The sequence below is a fragment of the Bombus huntii genome, chromosome 17, assembly GCF_024542735.1.
Source record: "Bombus huntii isolate Logan2020A chromosome 17, iyBomHunt1.1, whole genome shotgun sequence".
In the NCBI taxonomy this organism is placed as follows: domain Eukaryota; kingdom Metazoa; phylum Arthropoda; class Insecta; order Hymenoptera; family Apidae; genus Bombus; species Bombus huntii.
The window spans coordinates 6,813,706-6,835,886 of record NC_066254.1 but is presented as its reverse complement, the minus strand read 5'-3'; the positions used below and the strand labels follow the sequence as shown (position 1 = coordinate 6,835,886).

The following is a 22,181-nucleotide window of genomic DNA, read 5'->3' as shown; positions in this document are numbered from 1 at the left end:
TATCTTTCTTTAATAAATCTCCACCGATCTGAAGGTGCAGGATCATCCATCAAAGTCATGAGATATAATTCTTGCATACCCTGAACAATCAATAAGCTATAAACCAAACTGCGTTACATTTAATAATTTTTCTTTAATGCAATATAATTGTAATACCTTCTTACTCTTCTCATTTCCTATACTCTGTTGCTTTCAATGACATATCTTTCGTTTACCAGTTTATAACCTGGATCGAGGACAATTAAAATTAAGAATTATCGATACTTAATGAATTATACAAAAACATGTTACGAAAATCAGCGTAATCACATCGAATATGTATGTAGTATCGTGGACGAAAAGCCTAAGAGATATCGGGCGAACCATGAACAATGTCGCGAGAGCCGAGGCGCCGTCGGGTCCATCAATGTGTCATCGGTGACCCTGGCTACGAGCGCCTGCAGAACACGTGTGCCTAGAAAAGACAATAGAATGCGACAACGGCCAGAGAGTCAGTCTTTTTTTTTTTTTTTTTTTTTTTATTTATTTGTTGAAATTACAATCAATTCTCGCGTTGAGAATTTTCAGTAATTTTTCTGGCGTGGCGCAGTGACATGGCTGTTTATTTACAGTAAGTTAATACTTATTATAGATAGATAAAATTTATAATCTATAAGTATTATAAGTAAGTGCATATGCTTGATTTGGATAATTAAATGAATCTAACGTTTAGGTCTAGCGGGTAGTGCCTCTTCAGCCTGCGAATCTGGTCCGTCGTATCGAGTAGTCCAGTGATTAGGGGGTTTCGGTGTTTGTTGATTCTTTTGCTGTATCTGTTGCTATATTTTGCTATTTCCTCTTTGACGGTGGGTATCTTGAGGTCGCGGTGTATTGTTTCATTGGTTACATACCAAGGTGCGTCAATTAGGGATCTTAGCGTTTTCGATTGAAAGCGTTGGAGTATTTCGATGTTGGAGTTACCTGCTGTTCCCCATAGTTGGATTCCGTAGGTCCAGACAGGTTTTATTACGGTCTTGTAGAGGGTAATTTTATTCTGTAAATTTAGTTTGGAGCGTCGGCCCGTGAGCCAATAGAGTTTTTTTAGTTTGTCCTTTAGTTGCTTCCTTTTATCAGAGATGTGTGTTTTCCACGTTAGTCTCCTGTCCAGGGTCATGCCCAGGTATCGGACTGTGTCCCTGCTAGGAACTGTTGCATTGTTGATGGTGACCTGGGGGCAGGTTTGTTTTCGGAGCGTGAAGGTTACATGTGAGGATTTCTTTTCGTTGACTTTGAAGCCCCATTTGTGAAACCACTTTTCCATGGAGTCGAGACTTCGCTGGAGAGTGGATGAGGCTATTACCGGGTCTGCGTGGGAAGCTAATAGCGCTGTGTCGTCTGCAAATGTCGCTATTGTTATATCGTTTGATATAGGTAGGTCGGCAGTGTAGATGGAGTACAGTAGGGGTCCGAGGACACTACCTTGGGGTATGCCGGCTTCTATTGGGAATGTTGCGGAAGTGGCGTCTAGGTATTTAACCATGAATTGTCTATTGGTTAGGTATGATTTTAGGATGGAGAAGTAGGGGTGGGGTAGGATCTTTTTAAGTTTGTATAGTAGCCCTTCATGCCATACTTTATCGAATGCCTGTTGGATGTCTAGGAAAACCGCTGAGCAATATTTTTTCTTTTCGAGGGTTTGGCTGATCGTATGAGTTAAGCGGTGGATTTGCTCTACTGTAGAATGATGTTTTCGGAACCCGAATTGGTGATCTGGGAGTGTTTTCAAGTTCTCTAGGATTGGAAGGAGTCGGTTCGTGAGCATCTTCTCGAATAGTTTGGACAGGGTAGGTAAAAGACTGATTGGACGATAGGAGCAGGTTTCGTGTATCGGTTTACCGGGTTTAGGGATGAGGGTAATCAATGAGATTTTCCAAGCCTTAGGATAGTGTTCCAGGCGAAGGATAGCATTAAAAATCGATGTGATGAGTGCTATCCCTTTTGTGGGAAGTTCCTTGATTGCTCTATTGCCTATTAGGTCGTGTCCTGCTGCTTTCTTGGGGTTTAGGCGACTGATTGTTTCTATAGTCTCAGCAGAGGAGAAGGGTTCGATAGGAGGGGACATTTGGAAGGGGGTGTGTAGGTATTCAGTAACGTCCGCGGCGGCTTGGGGGGAATGGGGTTTGAATACTTTTGACAAGTGTTTTGCAAACAGGTCGGCTTTTTCTATAGGGCTTCGCGCCCATCCACCTTGCGGACGGCGGATAGGTGGGATTATTTGTGGGGGGCGTGTGAGTTTCCTGGAGGCCTTCCATAGTGAGTAGTTGGTGTCGGCTGTGGGCGATAAGCTGGCGAGGTATTTATGGAAGCAGTCGTTTTTATAGTTTGTTAAGGTTCTGGATAGCTTTCTAGTTGCGTTGTTAAGTTTGCGTTTGTCCTCCGGTGTTCTGTGGGTCTGCCATACTCTTCTTAGTCTACGTTTTTCTGCTATTTTTTTTAGTATGTATTGTGGATATTCTTGTTTGCTGTTAGTTGGCTTTGTCGGTGTGGAGAGGCGGATTGCGTTTATTATGCTCGTGTTTAAGTATTCCGTGGCTGCTTCGATATCTTCCTTTGTTTTTAGTGGGGTGAAGGCTGAGGTTGAGTGTGTAAAGACTTCTCTGAAGAGCTGCCAGTTGGTGTGTTGGTTGTGAATGGAGCCATTAGGTGTACTCTCGATGATTGTTGAACTGACTGTTGCTATCACGGGAGAATGATCAGAGGAGAGATCGGCCGAGGAGTTGATCTGGACGTGTCTTGATGGGATATTTTTAGTTATGAAGAAGTCGAGAAGGTCGGGTATTTTGTTGGTGTCAGTGGGCCAGTATGTGGGTTCGTATGTGGTGAGGTAGTTGAGGTTGTTGTTTATTATGCTGTTTAAGAGGTTTTTGCCTCTTGCTGTAACCAGTCTGCTGCCCCATTGGATGTGCTTGGCGTTATAGTCTCCTCCAACTATGAATCTGTTGCCCAGGATGTCCAGGAAGTTATCAAAGTCTTCTTTGGCGATGGAGTGTCTGGGAGGGCAGTATACTGCTGAGGTGGTGATTGAGCCATGACAGTCTTCTATTGCTACGTTTGTTGCTTGGAGGTAGTCTTTCTGGAATGGTGGGAGTTCGTAGTGCTTAATACTTGCTTTGATTATTATTCCGGTGCCACCGTGGGCCTTTCCGCTGGGGTGTTGGGTATGGTAGAATTTGTAACCATTTATTTTCAGGTAGCTCTTATCGGTGAAGTGGGTTTCCGATACGAGCATTACGTCGATTTGCTGGTGTTTTAAGAAGAGTTCTAGTTCACGTTTGTGTTGCGCTAGACCGTTGGCGTTCCAGAGAGCTATGCGCCTTGGTTTTATTTTGAGTCGGGGCGTGCTAATTTTTCCACGATGAGTGTTAGTAGCGATAGCAAGTGATTTATTTGCTCCGATTGTTTCTCTATTAGCTTTTCGAGCCTTGAGGAGTTGTCTGCGTTTGGTGGGTTGGGGACACTGTTTTGGGGAAGGTTCCTTTGGCTGTTCGGGTTATTTTGGATGCCTTGTACTGCTTGGGCATAGGAGGTTGAGGTGGAGATGAAATTGGTAGGACTGGGTGTTTGGTTGGTTGAGGGGGTTGGGGTAGTCGAGAATTTCGGCGGGCTGGGTGTTTGGTTGGATACCTCTTTTGCTCTGAGCTTAGGGTACCTGTTCGTGTATAGTGTTTTATATGCTGGGCAGCCTTTGTAGTTGGCAGGGTGGTCCCCTTGGCAGTGGATGCATTTCGCTGGGGTTTCCGGTGATTTGGCGCACTGGTCAGTGGAGTGAGAGCCTGCGCATTTAACGCAGCGGAAAGTATGGTTGCAGTATTTCTGCGTATGACCGTACCTTTGGCACCTTTTGCACTGCACTATTTCTTTTTTCACGAGCGGTGGTTCGATCTTTACTATCGCGTTCATTAGGCGACTGATGCTGTATATTTCCTTATTATTCGGTTTTTGTTTAATGTCTAGGAAGAATAAGGATAACGGGTCTTTCGAGACTCTATGCCTTATATTACTTACGTTGATGACTTCGTGGCCAAGTTTTGAGAGTTCGTATTTTAGTTCGTCTATGTCTGCTGAGTGGTGTATGTTTCGTAGGACCACCCGGAAAGGCCTTTCCTGTTTGAGTTGGTAGGTGTGGAAGTTGGCGTTCAGGGTCCTGAGTGTCTTGGTGAGTTTTCTGTAAGCTTCTGGGTTCGTCGGTAGTATTTTCACCTTGTTGTTGCTTATCTTAAGGTTATATTCCTCCTTGCTGATATCTCTCTCTAGGGACTTGGTCATTGCCTGTATGTCAATGACGTCGTCTACAAATATTGGTGGGGGAGGGGGGATTCTCTGTGAATGTTGGTTTGGTGGCGGTTCTACGATTTCCATGGCGTCGTTTGAGGATTCCAATACGGCGAACCTGTTGTGTGTGTTTATTTGCGTTGCTGGTTCTATTTTCCTTTTCTTTGTAGTGTTAGTGTCGTTAGTGCGGAGAGTTCTGCTGCACTTCTGCCACGGGGGGGGGGGGGGGGGGGGTAGCACGGGGTAGCTGCGAGTCTGCTCCGGAGAGCCTGGTCGCGGTTGCTGGGCCATCATCGAGCTAGTTAATTCGGAATGAACAACTAGTCGTGAGGCTGTGAGGCTAGTATTCGGGTTGGGGTTAGGTGCGTGGGATTTTCTTCTCCCTAGAGGGTAAGGGACACTTAGCTGCGTTCTCTTTCGACAGTTGGGCGACACGTGTTGTTTTCGAACTACGCTGGGCACTAGAGACACGTCTGCACGCTTCGGCACTCCACAGCGAACTCAGAGAGTCAGTCGAGGAGCAGAGTGTGAGTCGAGAAACAGAATTTGCGAATGGCGTTGCCGAGAGAGTGTTGATTGCATTTTGTGAAAGTCGAGTCGTTAGCTAATTATTTAGTTGTGCTGTTTTCTGTACGTTTGGTGTGAATAGTTCAGGTTGAACAACAATCGTCTTTTTCTGTCCGATTAACATCTGTATAATCCATTCCTTGTAAATATATTATATCACGATATTACATGTATTTACAATAACGGCAACGATAAAATTTCAGGACGTCGAAAAGCTGGGAATGTAATTGGGTTTCACTTTTGGAGGAAGAAATTTCCATAATGTGTCACTGGGTCAAAGTCAAGGTCAAGAACCCATAACGGAAGAAGCCATAGAATTTTCAGCGAACGAAAACCACTGAGGAAGTGATTGCCTACATTAGAAAAAAAGATGGAACAATGCTCGAAGAATCCACATGACGATTGTCAATTGTTCATTAGTGCGGAACCCAATCCTGATCCTCCTGAATCAATAATAAATCAGGTAAGAAACAATTATATAATTTGAAAAAGCAAAAGAAAATATGCACTTTTAATTAAGCTAGCATGTGCTAATTATATTCTTTAACCCTCCACCGGTAATATGGTTTTTCATTAACGCGGTCGGCATTACAGGTGTTTCAGTAACTGGTCTAGTTTCTTACTATCTTTTTGCTTTAAAAAAATCTAAGAAAATTTTGAGGTACCTATTATAGTCCCTAATTTACTATATAAGTGATATTTTAGTTCATAAGTAAATAATATCGATAAGAAACACCAATTACTCAATGTAAGGTTCGTTAAATTTACACAGGGTATACTAGAATCGGTCATAAAGATCACGAACGAACCACCATCTGGAATTCAAGCAAATATCCGCAAAGCGTTGGATAACTTTGCCCAGGAAACTTTGGAGTCCTGCAGCGAAGAAACCGAATTTAAATTCGCACTTTGTTATTATCACGCTGCACTTGCAAAACGTAGAAAATTTGGGCCGCGAGAATGGAATAGGGTAAGTGACTTTAAATCTTAATGGATCATAACGTTAAATTAGAAATTATGGATCGAAGATTTGTAAATATCGAAACAATGAGAGATGGCAAAAACAATGTTTACGATATCTTGTGTAATGTAATAACTTAAAATTAATACTCTTTAACAGATTTTGTATTGATCATAAGACATATTTGGAATATATTTTTCAACTGTGACATAATTTAAAACGTACTATAACTGTCTTCCTTGTAACCAAAAATTAAATTAGGAAAAGCTATTAATAAGATAAAGCATTAGTTTTTACTAGTGATGATATTAGCAAAGTTCGTAAATTATATTCTTTAATAATTGTTTTTTAGTCAATATTTATTTTAATAATAAATTATTAAATAATTTAGAACGTAACTAAGCACAAATAGCAATTAAGCAAATTTCTCTGTTATTATGTTGTTAATCGTTATTAGAAAATCACACTTACATATATATGTCGGGTTCACATTATGATTAGGGTTAGGGGCGTGAAACGAATCTTCGTTTGGATTACACATTGTTGTTATGCAATAGAGAAGATATTGACTAGTGCAAATATGATTATTACAGAATTTGACAATCGTGGTAATTAGATACTCGAGATGCTAATGACAAAGATCCTAGGTTCAATAACGAATCCGCGGTCAACGGGATAACAATGGGGTCTACAATGGGGTGGGAATAACAATATATGGGGTGTGTCTAAGGACACGAGATCGTCGGATTCGTCAAGAAAAGCCTTCGTTCGGAAAGTGAGGGAAATTGACGTTGCTGTTAATTGGTCAATTTCCATGTTGGTGGTTACAGAACGATGCACTTCCGTAGAATAACACATTCTGTAGAATAATTTTCTGTGTAGTGAAATGTGGTTTATTCTCATTCAAAATATGTTTAAACAAATTTATATATTTATAACAAGCTTATAAGTTATATACTTGTCGGGTTAACATTAGAATTTAAGGCGCGTAACGATTCTTCGTTTGAGTTAGCCATCGTTTTACGAGACAGAGATTATATTTACGCGAATATACAAGATTTTACAAAATATTATGAATATTGAGTTTAATGAATGATAAGATTAACAAACGATAAGTTTAACTAATAATTAGATTAAAGAATAATAAGTTTAACGAATAATAAGAGTAACGAATAATATGTCTTACGAATAATAAATTTAACGAATAATGAGATTAACGATTAATAGGTTTTACGAATAATGAATTTAATTAACACTATTAACAATGTTCCTAGGTTCAAACGAATCCACGGTCAACGGGATAACTCTTTACTATGCGTAGAATAATTTTAAACACAAAAAAATACGATTACTGAGACACTCGGTAAACTACTTGATGTATCACTTTCCAAGGCGATCGCACGAATGAATATCTGATGAAAATCTTTTTCGCTGTACGACTGCATTTGTTTGTTATATGCTCGCTGGAGGCATCGAGAAGGTTCCAATCGCCGTTGCTAGGCAGTTTCTGCCAAAAGTTTGTTGTATACTCTTTGGAAGCATCGAGAAAAATCCAAACGCCGTTGCTAGGCAGTTTCTGTCTGGAGTTTGATTCCTAATACAACGTGTGTCCCATTATATCGACATTTCCAAAGTACAATTCTATGTGATTTCTAGGGAGAACAATACAACCGATCCACACCTTGGTCAGGCAAAACGTTTATCCCGTGACCGTGGCTACGTTCGGCGACCAGTTGTCACCTCGAACCCACTTTCGCTATCACACATATCGAACAATTACAAATGACAACAATTGCTTAATTACAGCTATGATAAAATCTAGGCTAAAGCATTAGAAGACTTTCCCAAAATTGCAAAGGGAACGCTCCGGTTTTCCTTTCATCTCCGACATACTAAATTTACACATATATATATAAAGTTCAATTCTAGGATAATGGAGGGATCGATTCTGAAAATCGAGTTTTTTGTGAAAATACTTAAATGAAATACAGGAGTAAACAACAATTAATAATTAACAACAATTAATAACAGTAATAATTAAATAAACAACAACCAATTAATATGAGTAAACAATAAATAGCAAGTTCTGTGCAATGTCTACCTGAAAATCGAGATTCTGGATTGTTAGTAACAAAACATAGACATATCGTCAATTTACTTCGCCGATACTTTTTTGCATTTGTCGGACGAGAACGTTTCCTCGTTATTCTTCAAGATACTACTGCTTTTCAAGCTTAGTATATTGCGTTTTGCTCTCTCGAACTATTCCCCGCTCCTCCTCACTGAGTCTATAAGGACTTCGTTGCACGGTAACGTTGGGATCAATTAAACGAATTTCTAATTGACCCGTATTTACACGATTCCGCGGAAAACCCGTAATAAATGACTCTTTGTATTTCTCGAGAACAGAAATCAATCGATCTTTATCGTTACCAACTACATCAGTGTCGACCTCATTAATGTTGATCACATCTTCCGCGACTTTGCTACAAGCGTTAACTATTTTTGTCTTACAAATATCGACACTGTTTCGTGTAACATTCACGTCAAAACCTTGGCTCAAAATTTCACGACCAATCATGATATCGTATTTTAAGTAATTATCAGCAAGGGCATGAAAAGTTATCTCCAATGTAAAACCGTTAATACATACAGTGGATAAAATCTGAGATGTACTGTTAACACAAGTATTCCCTATGCCTCGCATTATTACTACATCAGTCGTTCGTTTGCCAGAAAATTTCGAAGCTACGGATTCTTTGATTAATGAGCATTCGGCTCCGGAATCGAAATAAAATGGGTACGACTCACCCAGATGACTTAATTTACCAACTGGAGGCTCTACCACACAGGAGTCGACTCGACGTTCATTCTTGAAGCCGGATTTTCTGTTCTGCAGTTGTGGACAATCAGGTGCGATATGGCCCTCCGCATGACACTTGAAGCAAACCACCTTGGACGATGAAGCTGGACGGTTTCTTTCCTGGTGTAGTGTATCCTTTGTATCCTTTGTATCCTTCCGCTGTTCACTACGCATCCTCTTGCGACACTCCGTTATTTTGTGTCCAAGAGTACCACAATAATGACACTTCACCCGGTAATGCGATAACTTGCGTCGTTTAACTTCAGGTTCCTCCGATGTATTTCCTAACAAAGTTGCCGGCAGATCGTTGTAAGGATGAGCTCTCATTTCATCATAAAATTGTTCCTCCGTCTTGATATTATTTGCGAGCGTTAATCGATGAAAGCGTTGATCTTGTGAGTTTAGCATATAAAGAGTAAAGGCATTGAATACTTCGGGCATCGTTAAATCTTGCATCTTCATCTGCAACATGGAACGGAGGCAACTACCATAAGCTCCTAGAGTTTCGGTCTCCGACGGTCGTTCTCTGGACACCCTTATTAATGCCGAGGCGGCTGTCTCTCTGCCACCAAAACGCGAAAGGAATTGTTCCTTAAACGTTGGCCAGGAAAGCTTTCCACCGCGCACTATTTGTGAAAGTCAATGTGCAGCAGATCCCTTTAGGGCACGATTTAAAACAGAAAGTAACACACTATCTTGCATCGGATAGTCTTTCAAAATCACATCTGTATATGAGCACCACGCGGATGGATCAGCGCCCGTGCCTTCAGGATCAAAACGTGGTAACATTACATCCTTAGGTTCCATACTCGACTTTTGCTCCTTAGGCTGAGTCATCTGGTTCATGATTTTCATGAGTTGTTCCAAAGTGACACTTGGGCTTTATCCCACTTCTAATGTCGGGTTATCATTAGGATTTGAATCACGTAATGTTTCTTCATTTGAATTAGCCATTGTTTTACAAAACAGAGAATATATTTACACGAATAAACAAGGTTTTACAAAATATTATGAATAATGAATTTTGTTAATGATATGATTGATTAACAAATGATAAATTAAATTAGTAATTAGATTAAAGAATAATAAGTTTTATCGAACAATAAAAGGAACGAATAATATATCTTACGAATTACTAATTTAACGAATAATGAAAATTAACGATTGATAAATTTACAAATATTGAATTTAATTTACGCTTTAAACAATGATCCGGGGTTCAAACGAATCCACGGTCAACGGGAAAACTTCAAACAATTTTATAACACAAAAATACGTTTGCTGAATCACTCGGTAAATTACTCGATGTATCACTTTCCAAGGCAATCACACGAATGAATATCTGATTAAAATCTTTTTCGTTATACGACTGCATTTGTTTGTTATATTCTCGCTGGAAACATCGAGAAGGTTCCAATCGTTGTTGCTAGGCAATATCTGTCAAAAGTTTGTTGTATACTCTTTGGAAACATCGAGAAAGATCCAAACGCCGATACTAGGCAATTTCTGTCTTCATCAAGCAAACGTTTATCCCGTGACCGTTTATTCAGCGACCAGTTGTCACCTCGAACCCACTTTCGCTTTTCACAAATGTCAAACAATTACAGATGACAATTACTTAATTACAGTTATGATAAAATCTAGGCTAAAGCATTAAAAGGCTTCCTCAAAATTGCATAGGGAAGGCTCCGGTTTTCATTTCATCTCCGACATATATATATATATATATATATATATATATATATATATATCATATGATATAACATGTATAATGTAATATAACATAACAGCGTTCTACTATTCGCATCGCGAGAGAACTTTCCTGCAGAAACTCTGAGTGAGATGTTTCACATATTGAAGAAGTGCGTACTTACTTGTAAAAATAATTTTATTGTAATGCGCGATGATTAATACCGGGGCAGGGTATACGCCACAAGGTGTACGATGCCATAAAGTAACGACTACCACGACCTTAGACTATACTGTTTACTTCCTTCTACTAATACCTTCTACTAAATATTATACCCACCAGAAAGCAGGGTCGGTTTGGGACTGTGGCCACCTGAACCGAAATAACGTACGGATTAGGAGTGTGGCGGCACGGGCCACGGAACTTTTCAACGGCTCCGGAGGCAAAGCGCGACGCCGCCAAAGCGCAACACCGACGTGCCCAATGTACCATCGATATCTTCACACTCTTTCCGCCGAATTCTCGGAAGAGCATACACGTGCCAGCACTGGCGGCACATCTAATGAATGCACGCTAGTGGGGGATATCGATGGGCTACGAAGGGAAGAATCCGCGCGATCCGAAACAAAAGCAGAGTCAGTCTGTCTTGCGCCATTAAATGTGTAACTTCTCGGGACTATTTGCATAGCAACGCGTCGGACGAACTCGCGGTGTCTATCGTTATTTGTTAGTTGTTACCTGTTGTCTGTTAAATGTAATTGTTAGTTGTTAATTGTTAACTCTGATTGTTGATTAGTTCTAATAAAACTATTGTTCGTTAAAAACACCAAGAGTAGTTCCTTACGCACCTATCACCATACCACCTCAGGTGTTTCCGAATATTGCAAATTAGAAGCAGAACGATATAGAAATTCCGGTGAGAGTTGTAGGAAGACAATGTCGAACTAGAGATATTACGAAAACTCGATTAGGACCTAATATCTATTATCATCTCCTCTTTTATTATATCTGTCAATAATAAAGTGTAATTTTTGTCGTTCTCTTCCACTCTCTAGGCTCCGTAGCAGTTTTTACTGATATTTTAAACAACGTGTTAATATTGCCAAGTGAAAGCGGAGTAAATAAGAATTCCTTATCAGCTTCATTTTTTATACCAATATCAATTAAATCTTCATTAGTTAAAGTCATAAACAAATCAATGTCAACCTAAAATAAATTTACAATATTAATTTATAATGAAATTTTATACATATATATATATATATATATATATATATATATATATATATATATATATATATAACACACATAATTTAATAACATATTTACTTCTTGTTCGAGAAATATAGGCACGTATTCACCTAATCCGTAATGTTTTAGTAAAACAAACATGTTTGCTTCTTCTGAACTTAAAATTACTCTTCTTGGAGGTGTCCTGTAACGTGGTGGTGTTTTTGATGGTGGTGGTATTTTGATTAGGAAAATTATATTTTGATAAGGGAAGAAAAGAGCAGGAGAACTTGTTTCGTAGGAGTAGGCATAATTGTATACACAGATGTGAAAAGTCCTGTGGAGGAAATCAATTTTAATAAATAGTAATAGGAGTCAACCGACCATCGTTAAACGCTGAGATCAAGTGATTGTAAAGTGTGGTGTAAATGGTGTAAATCTTCCGCCCCCTTTTTCTGTTCTCGTTTCTAAGCTTATACTCGATATAATCTCTAGTTGTCGGCTATTATCTTCTTACACATTTATATCTGGTATGTATATATAATATACATATTTTTTTTTCTATTATACGTGTGTGTATATATACATATACATATAGACGTATGTATGTATACACATATAGATGCGCGTGTTGGTTTTTTGTAGTTTTTTTTTTGTAACACATATATTTATATGATCATATACATATGTTATTTTAAGGTGTGCTCGGTGACTACGCTTACGGCTCCTACTTTTGTTTTCTTTCGCTGTGTGCATCATCTCTTAGAAATTTCAAATGTTAAACATTCTTGTGTTAACGCTAAACTGTTTTCACGGTACTCTGCATCGGTATTCCAGAGTGGCTTGACTGCTGCCTTCCTACCCTTTTGCCAGTTTCCGATTGACAAGATGACGTTTGTCAGGTGATGATTGAATTCAAGCGGATAAACTTTTCGAAAGTTCAAGACTAGATTTCCCGGTGTTTGACGTTTTTGTTTCTCCGTGAATAAAGAAAACCGTGCATGTCATCCATTTGTTAAACACTTGAATTATTTTCATTGCGCTCGTAACATTCTATATTTTTTTTCCTACTATGAATTTGAACGAAAGGAGAGCCAAGTTATCGACGATAAAAGCTGGAAATCTTGCGTTTATGTGCATTCACTAAAGTATTACGTTTCTCTGCTTGGCCTACTTACATGCGTTGTATTTCATGGTTAACAATTATCGACGACGATATTTTCCTGGGCGTGATTACGCACATGACTTAGGTACCATAAATGGATTTCACCATTTTCTATTAGACGTATCACTCTAGCCTGCATTCTCTCTCTCCCATTTCTCATTTCTCCCATCTTGCTCTCATCCTTCTGTATTGTTCGCATCATTCTCACCCTTTTTTGCCTAAATTTCTTTACACGGTTTTCCTCGATTCCACTCTCGCTTCTGGTATCGCTACTATCTTCTACTAATTAAATTACATTAATTTAATTATCTATTTATCACTTTATACTACATTTTTGGTTTTCCCTTTGACGCTGCGCCGTGTATTTTACTTGGCTAGCTTCATTCGCTTTATTACCTAGACAACGTACTCGAGACTAGCGGTAAGTTCTATACACGCCTTAATGCTTAAGGCGTCATTCTTCAAATTTTTACAGGATTTTTAAACTTTTTACAGGATGAGGATCCCCGCTGATTCTTTAAAAGAGTGGGGGACCACTCTCTTTCTTCCCGTTGAAAGTGGAATCGAGCCGAAAAGTGAACATTCTGGCAAGGGGAGTGATTATACGGTCGAAGGACGTAAGAGTAGAGTGTACCAGACGTATGATTTCATTTTCTCCTTCATCCCCCATACCCCCTTTAATCGACTTTCTTTCAATACGACGCCTCGCGCTGCCCCTTAAATTCACGCTACGATTTACGTCGTACATTCTAACTCTTACCTGCCATTTTATTCGCCGCCCTTTTCCCTTTTTCTCTCGCTCGTTCCACTTTTCAAAAAAATAAACTATATTTTTATTTTTTTTCTTGTTTCTTCGCCTAACTAATAATGTACACGATATTTTGTTTCACTTATGTTCTTATGTCGTCTCTTAAAAGCTATTTCTTTTTTTATCTCACGCACAGCGCTTTCTTTTTTCACTTACGACGATTCAAACTAACAGCTTTCGTCGTCGCAGCACGTTTTGGTATTTATATATAATAATATATATATATATTATATATATTATATATATTATATATAAAAATATATTATATATATATATATAATATATTTTTTTGTATTTATATGTATGTATATATTTACTTATAATTCTTTCGTTTCTTCCTCGCGATCGGTACCGTGTCCGATAGGCTGTGTATTTCATTACGTTTGTGTATCATTGTTACGTTGTGTATCAGAACTCCGTTACTGTTTCGAATAGCCAATGATTCACGTCCGCGCTTCACGATAACGTGTTATTGAATTTTGTATCACTTCGTTGTACGTTCGTGTAATTTCTTTTTCTTTTTTTTTTTTTTTTTTTACAAATGGCTCTTACCACTCTCGTGTTTATCAATTATAAAACAATTGACGGGCATAGAGTGAAATATGTTTGGTGTTGATTTTAAATCTTGGGCCACAATTCTTATGTTTTAAGTACACGATAAAAATTTTTCCATTGTACAAATTTTTGATTCATCTGTATAGTTCTCGCCTTAAACTTATCGACACGAAACAACTTATCCGAATGAAAATATTCCACAGATCTCGTATCGAGTATACAGAGTGTCAATTTGAAAACTGCAATAACTGATTCGTTAGAGTTTGATTTCGCCATTCTCTTGTATTCGATGCTCTCGCGATCTCATCAATTCTAACGCCTCGCAAACGTCCCTGTATCGTTCTTTGATCGTCACGTTTTTTGATTCGAAAACCTCGAACGCTTTTGATTCGTTTAAAGCACGATCCGTCGTCTATCTTTTGATTAATAACAAAGTCGTCCATCTCTCTTTATCTCTCTCCCCGTTTTCTTCCCCCTTTCTCCATTTTTCTCCTTTTCCTTTGCCCGTTTTCCATTCTTGATCACCCCCCTTATCCCCTCTTTCTCTTCTTTTTCTTCTTTTTGCTCGTCTCTATTTCTTTCGTTTCTCTATCCGTTATTCGGTTCGCTCGTCTAAATTCTACGGGATTCATCGTATCATAACGAAACTCATGGCTTTGAACCCGACGACGCGCGCTCGTATGATGAGAAAGTGTCATTATTGAGAAAAAAAGACACCGTACAAACACGGGCGCAAAGAGAGAGAGAGAGAGGGGGGGGGGAGAGAGAGAGAGAGAGTGAGTGAGAGTGGGCGTCTATCAAAGGGTGATTTCGAACGGTCGACGGCGAAACAGAAGAAGTACGATACGGAAGCATCGGATCGTGCTTAAAACTGAAAGAGACGAAGCATGGAGTAAGTATGGTCAGGTTACGAAGGTGTGAAGCGGGGATCATAGATAGACAAATCAGATGGGATTACTTCGTCCTCGTTATACTTGTTAAACCATCGTCGGTCTTCGCGTTCATTTTTTCTTAATCCCTAACCTGTTCCTTTTCCAACGATCTCTTCTCTCGTTTCTTTGTTCGCTACTATATACATATATAGCAACGGTTTAAAAGCTGAGGGATTTTGTTTTCCGATTCCGACGGAATTACACAAAGAGAGACAACCTTTGAAAGATTCAATCGGAGGACAGGATACGCGTTCGCGAGGAAGGAACTCGACGGATCTCTAATCTAACTTTCGTGCTGTTTGTGCAATGTGTCTATCTACGAATTGTTTAATCTTTTTTTCTCTTCTCTCGCTTGTTGTATAATTTCTCATTATTCGCAGACTCTCGTTCGCTCACCCTCGTTCTCTCTCCCTAACATTCTCTCGTTCGTACGCGCGAGCGTATCCACGCATGCTTACACTTGTTTCAATTTCGTTTTTTTTTCATTTCTTTTGTTTCGTTAGATTGGCCAAGTCGAAATTCGGGAGGTCGGACAGATCATTTACCGATTCATTCCATCCTTTCTTTTTCTCTTATCGATTTCTTAAAACTCGCGTTGTGTCACTTCTCTCCGATCTACGTACCCCTTCGTTGTTATATATAATATGTGTTTATATTATACATAAATAAACATAATATATTATACATACATAAAATACAAATGTTAAAATAATAATAATAATTTTTTATAAATATAAAAATAATATATTTATAGAAATATTATTGATATTTTTTTATTAATGTAAAAAATATATAATTTTAAAATTTTTTTATATTATTTATATTTTTTATTGATTTTATATATATATATATATCATAATAAAAAATTTATTAAATTATTTAATATTATTAAATTAAATTTTAATATTATTATTCAATTTATTAAAAAAAAAATGGAAATTACTAGAATATAAATTGTATATTATTGAAAATAAAAATAGTAGAAATAAAATATAAATATTTTATAGTTAATTAAAATAAAATATAAATATTTAATAATTATTTTTTATTTAAGTATAAATAATATTTATTTATATAGGCCAATAAATATATTTTTTTGATTATTAATATTATGATTTATTTATCCTTGAATATATTCGTTTTATTATTATTTTTTTTAGTATTTTTTTTTTATTAATAATTTTAATTGAGGATTATTCTTTTTATATATTTGTTAAATTTCAATATAATATTATTTTTTTTTACATACCCTTTATATATTATTTTTGTTATTAGTGCATTAATTGATTTAAATCGGGTTCCATTTGATTTAATTGAGGGAGAGTAAGAATTAGTTTCTGCATTTTACGTAGAATATTATAGAAGAATATTTGTTTTCATTTTTTTATCTGAATATATAAATGTAATATTTATAAGGCTGTTGTGGCTCACAAGCTGAATAGCTGAGAGCGAGTTACAGTAGAGAGACGCAGGGATAAACGGTTTGTTTCTTCGCTTTCCTAAGCTTAGTGATTTATTGCTTAAGCGTCTTAAAGTCGAGATTTTTCCCTTTGGTTCTATGGTATTCGTATTATATAAAAATCTAAGGTATAAGTTAAAAACCATGGTAGACCCGACACGATTGATTGGAGTCGATCGATCGCTGGATGACGCTTTGTCCAATCGTCGCTTCCTTACATCCTTTCATATTCTTTTATCTTGCTTTTTTTATTGTATCGTGTGTTACGTTTGTTTTATCTTAATCGCGAGATCGGCACGCCAACAGCATCGGTCGACACCCCACTTTTATAAAAATATCCAACTGTCCAAGTGCCACGCGTAAAAAGAATCAAGTCGAATAATAAAAACGGCTCTTCGACCGTTCTGCCAAGACTTCGTGCATGATTTGTCTTTTGGCCTCGAGTCTGATAATAAATATAATAACCGAAGGAAGAAGTCCTCGCAGTGGCGGAAAATGGATTAAGACACGTGGATCTTTCAGTTCCGTGGTTCACGATAGTCGAGTAAACAGTTGCTCAGGAACGCGGAATCGTTGAATTTCTGAAGGTCTGTTTCCGCCTTGCCGCCGAATTTCGAATCGTCCTCGAGTAACGTTTTTTATTATAACATACCTACCCAACTAGCTAATTGTTGAATTTCGTTTATAATAACTTTTTTTTCTGTTAAATTTACTTTATATAATCTTGACGAGTGTGCACGTGTTTATCGATATCTCTTATTTATCATTTATACAGCACGATTACTCGACGGTCGCTGGTTCGCGCTGCGAGTAACGCGTTTACAGTTTCTTTTTACGTTTTCGACTTATTAATTTTCACTGTTAAGCCCAAACTACAAAAATAATGAATCCGGGTTACGAGTCGATAACTGGCGGCGTCCTATCGCTTTTCTTTCGCTCTTTTTTTTCTCTTTTTAGGAGTTTATCGTCGATAAAGGAGTTTAGCGTCGATTAAATGGCGGAAAGTGCAAATCACGAGCTTCTTCAACATGCGTCAACTCGTTCGTCTCTTCCGTAATCAGTCCTTTGTGGACGATACAACACACAAAATATTGGTTGTTTACGCTACAAACTGTCATTGATGATCACATGGTGGTCCGCGTATCCCGGAATTCGTGTTTCATTACTGAAGCTTTTGACACTACCGTGACGGCAACGCTATCTATTAATTCAAGCCGAGAGAGACACTAAATTACCCTACAGACTGGACGAGAGGATACCTCCGACTTGTTGACGGTACCAGTTAGTTTTCTTTCCCGTTTAAAGATTGCTCAAGTACTCTCTTTTTTCTTTGTCATTCTCTTCTTATATTTTTTTGTTTTTTTTGTCTTTTTTTATCGTTTACTTTAAGAAATTTTATGTTTCATCGAGCCGCAAGCGGCATGATTTTTCTTGCGTCAGCCAGTCCTCATCCGCTAGCTGGACCGCAACCAAGAACACACTTTACCATTTGAACACACAAACGCTGGTTAAGTCTTGGTCCGAATTTCAAGAAAATAATAGAAATATTCTCGACAACTTTCTCTCTTTCACACGTTTCATTCGCACATTCCACACTTTCGTTTTTCCTCTCGCTCTTTCCTTTTTAATTCTAAAAATCATTTCATTCTTGTTTCTCTGTCTCTCCTTATGCCCCTCACATATCCTTCGCATTCCAACGTAGACCCATTCCACACGTAGACTGGTCGATCTGAATCTACCTTTACCGTGACTCAACCTCAATTGCTTTCAATGTTGTAAAAGTGTGAGCAAATAATTAAACACATTATTACCCTAAGATAATTGCGTTGCTTGGCTTTCACACCGCTCAGAGGAATGTATCAGTGTGGTGTAATTAACTGCGCAGTTTAGTAAAGAAAGTAAAGGAGTATTTAGACTAAATTTCATAACTTTTCACCATTTCTTTAAATTAAGTGCACGTACATTATCTCATTTGCACATACAAGTACATAATGCATATTTGTTAAAATTAGTTAACTATTATATAATATGTTTCCTAGGAAAGCTGTTTGAGGAATTGAAAAATTTGAGAAATGTTGCAAACGTTTAAGAATACCTATAACCTTTGTTTGTTAAGTACGTGGGAGAAAATATTTATATCGTCTTTCGGGAAAAAATTGCGAATGGAATGAAAAGCGAGATTTTTGAAGTGTCGAAATGAAGAAGAATCTAAATGGAAAACGGAGAAAGTTATTATATAGAATTATTCTATTATTGCATAGAAAATCATTGGAAAATGTTCAGAGTAATCTTTTTATATTAATTTATAATAAACCCTTGCATTTTTCGATATACGTCTCTTTTAATCGCAAGTTGCTTTCTTGGATGTTATCGTTTTTCAGATGCTGTTTAAAGCTGTTATTACACTGGTTTGGGTTTTGATGTTCAATTGAGTCATACACATTAGTTTTATATGCTGTGTATTTCACCACCTTGTACAGCCATTTACAACACACGGGATACTCAGATAAAGAAGACGCGACGGACGGGGAAAAACAGAAGAGAATCTCAAGCACTTGCACCAACGCTGCACGTAGGAACTAGTGGTCATACCAACATGACATTTATCTCAATAAGAAGCATCGAATGCAAGATGCTAGAGAAAAATAAAGAAAAATTAGAAAAACAAGCGAAATGAGAATGAACGGATACCGCAGATACGCCGCTACATTCTACACGAATATAAACAGCTGTTAGAAAATTCAATTATGAGAATGATGGACTCACTTTAGCAATTTTAGGATTGTTAGTAACAAAACATAGACATATCGTCAATTTACTTCGTCGATACTTTTTTGCATTTGTCGGACGAGAACGTTTCCTCGTTAGTCTTCAAGATATTACTGCTTTTCAAACTTAGTATATTGCGTTTTGCCCGAATATCTTTATTCTTCGTTTTTACTATCATCTAGTGCATACGCAATTAACACTTTTAATGCCAAACGATGGTATATTGTTGCAAGGAACATTCCCGAAAAGTGCTAACGACGATATATGATTGCGATATATATATATATATATATATATATATATATATATATATATATATATATATATATCATATGATATAACATGTATAATGTAATATAACATAACAGCGTTCTACTATTCGCATCGCGAGAGAACTTTCCTGCAGAAACTCTGAGTGAGATGTTTCACATATTGAAGAAGTGCGTACTTACTTGTAAAAATAATTTTATTGTAATGCGCGATGATTAATACCGGGGCAGGGTATACGCCACAAGGTGTACGATGCCATAAAGTAACGACTACCACGACCTTAGACTATACTGTTTACTTCCTTCTACTAATACCTTCTACTAAATATTATACCCACCAGAAAGCAGGGTCGGTTTGGGACTGTGGCCACCTGAACCGAAATAACGTACGGATTAGGAGTTTCCGAATATTGCAAATTAGAAGCAGAACGATATAGAAATTCCGGTGAGAGTTGTAGGAAGACAATGTCGAACTAAAGATATTACGAAAACTCGATTAGGACCTAATATCTATTATCATCTCCTCTTTTATTATATCTGTCAATAATAAAGTGTAATTTTTGTCGTTCTCTTTCACTCTCTAGGCTCCGTAGCAGTTTTTACTGATATTTTAAACAACGTGTTAATATTGCCAAGTGAAAGCGGAGTAAATAAGAATTCCTTCAAAAGCGGCATCATTTTCGAAAGTGAGTAAATAAGAGATATATTTTCACGCTGTACCTAGCGAGCATCCATTATTTTACACAGCACAGTACAGTACTGTAGGGGGCGGAGCATCGATGAAATTTGATTGGTCGACAACTTGCCCACTCTGCACAGTGGGCATGCCTTGGAGTATATTGCTACTGGGTACTGTGGGTAGGGATAAGATTTCTAGAAAGCAGGTAGTAGCTTCTCGGTACATACTACCAGTAAGGTTCAGTATTACACTGATGGTCGAAGAGTTTGTGCGGCTCGTTTGTACGATTGGGCAGTTTTAGTAAATCTAAAAATATAAAATATACAGGAAGATATTAAATATTTGTCAAGAATTGGAGAGCTGTTGAAGCGGAACGTGAACATCTGATATTCGTAAGTTTTGTCTGTTATATATTTCTCTAATATATGTAATATATATGTTCTGTAATATATAATATATTTAAGTCATTTACAATTAGTAGATATTTCAATGTCTTTTTCTTTTAAATAGGTTTGAAGGCGCATTAAATTACAATTAAAATGGATAAAATGATTCCTACAATCAACTTCCGATATTTCATGGAACATGATACAGAATCTTCAGAAGATGAAGAAGAATTAACGCCTGTTCCTTCGAAATTGTCAGATGATTCAAATCCGCCGGTTCATTCAATATCGGCGGATGAGATTGTTAAGGAAATTCGAGGATTTGGGAATACAAATAATTGACTATATTTCCCACACAACAGTTATACATCTATATTCCACTCTGAAGAACGTCTTGCACGCACGCTGGTCGCCAACCGACTATCCTAGATTCTTTTAACATCTGGCAACAGTCTTTTGTCTCCACTAAGACCTTGACGCCCTCTAACCCTTACACACACACTCTCATTTACAGTGTAAATGTATCACTTCCCTAACACACCTCCTTACATTTATACTGTACACTTAATTTTATTTACATACTTGTCGAATTAACAAAATATTTAAAATTTATCGCTTTATTTACATTTCTCTTATTTTACATTCATCCATGACCTAAACCTTTCAAATTTCTCTCTACACAGTGCCTTCGTAAAAATATCCGCAGTGTTTTCTTCTGTACTTACTTTTATTATGTTTATCTTATTTTCCTTTACGTACTCGTGAACGTAGTGGTAATGAACTTCGATGTGTTTAGAATTTTTTGTAAAAGTTCCGTATTTTGCTATACTCATTACTCCAGAGTTATCCTCATAGATTTTTACAGGGTTATCGTCTACATTTACATCGAAGATTTTCATTAGTTCTCTGATAGTCATTACTTCGCTCACCGCTTCCGATAGAGCTACATACTCTGCATACGTCGAGGCTATTGTCACACACCTTTGTTTTTTAGACTTCCATCCAATTACATTTCCATACAATCTGATTACATACCCAGAAGTCGATTTCCTATCTATATGATCTCCTGCCCAATCAGCGTCCACATAACAATCTATCGTTTCGCACTTTTCATTTCTTTTATAATGTAGCCCTAAATCTCTAGTACGGTACAAATATTTCAATATTCGCAAGGCATATTTAAAATGTGTCTCGTTACAACAATCTTGAAATCTACTCAGATAATTCACACTATAACTTATATCGGGTCTGGTATTTACACTAATATACAGCAATGCGCCAATTAAATTCTTGTATCCAATGTCCTCTCTATTTATCTCAGCTTTTTCAATTTTTAAGTTGGTCTCCATAGGTGTACAGTACAATTTGCTATTATGTAATTTATATTTGTTTGCTAATGATTCTGTGTATTTCTTTTGGCTTAATCTCATTTCATTTTTTAAATAATCATACTCTATATTTATTCCAAGATATTCTTTTACTTCACCTAAATCTTTCATTTCAAATTTATCAGATAATAATTTTTTTACACTTTGTA

General features: G+C 37.3%; 2 protein-coding genes across 6 annotated transcripts in view; one reads left to right on the top strand and one right to left on the bottom strand.

The window, feature by feature from the left end:
- The window catches only part of LOC126875157 (uncharacterized), a 47,042-nt gene that overhangs the window by 17,600 nt on the left and 7,261 nt on the right, over positions 1-22,181 (bottom strand). The gene's annotated exons all lie outside the window — the stretch shown is intronic.
- LOC126875207 (dynein axonemal heavy chain 9-like) lies at positions 4,810-20,370 on the top strand. 5 transcript variants are annotated; one of them, XM_050638009.1, is made up of 4 exons: positions 4,810-5,020; positions 5,082-5,341; positions 5,651-5,848; positions 20,164-20,370. In XM_050638009.1, the coding sequence occupies exons 2-4, from the start codon at positions 5,249-5,251 to the stop codon at positions 20,170-20,172; spliced, it is 300 nt and encodes a 99-aa protein (XP_050493966.1). In that variant the 5' UTR covers positions 4,810-5,020; positions 5,082-5,248; the 3' UTR covers positions 20,173-20,370. The 5 variants fall into 5 exon arrangements, with proteins under 5 accessions (XP_050493966.1, XP_050493965.1, XP_050493964.1 ...); XM_050638008.1 differs by lacking the exon at positions 20,164-20,370 and adding an exon at positions 11,448-11,518; XM_050638007.1 differs by lacking the exon at positions 20,164-20,370 and having other exon boundaries at positions 4,810-4,965; positions 5,651-6,063.

Coding starts and splice junctions, on each gene's coding strand:
- LOC126875207 (XM_050638007.1), top strand. CDS start 5,249: ATGGAACAATGCTCGAAGAATCCACATGACGATTGTCAATTGTTCATT. Junction 5,342..5,650: donor CTGAATCAATAATAAATCAG/GTAAGAAACAAT, acceptor AAATTTACACAG/GGTATACTAGAATCGGTCAT.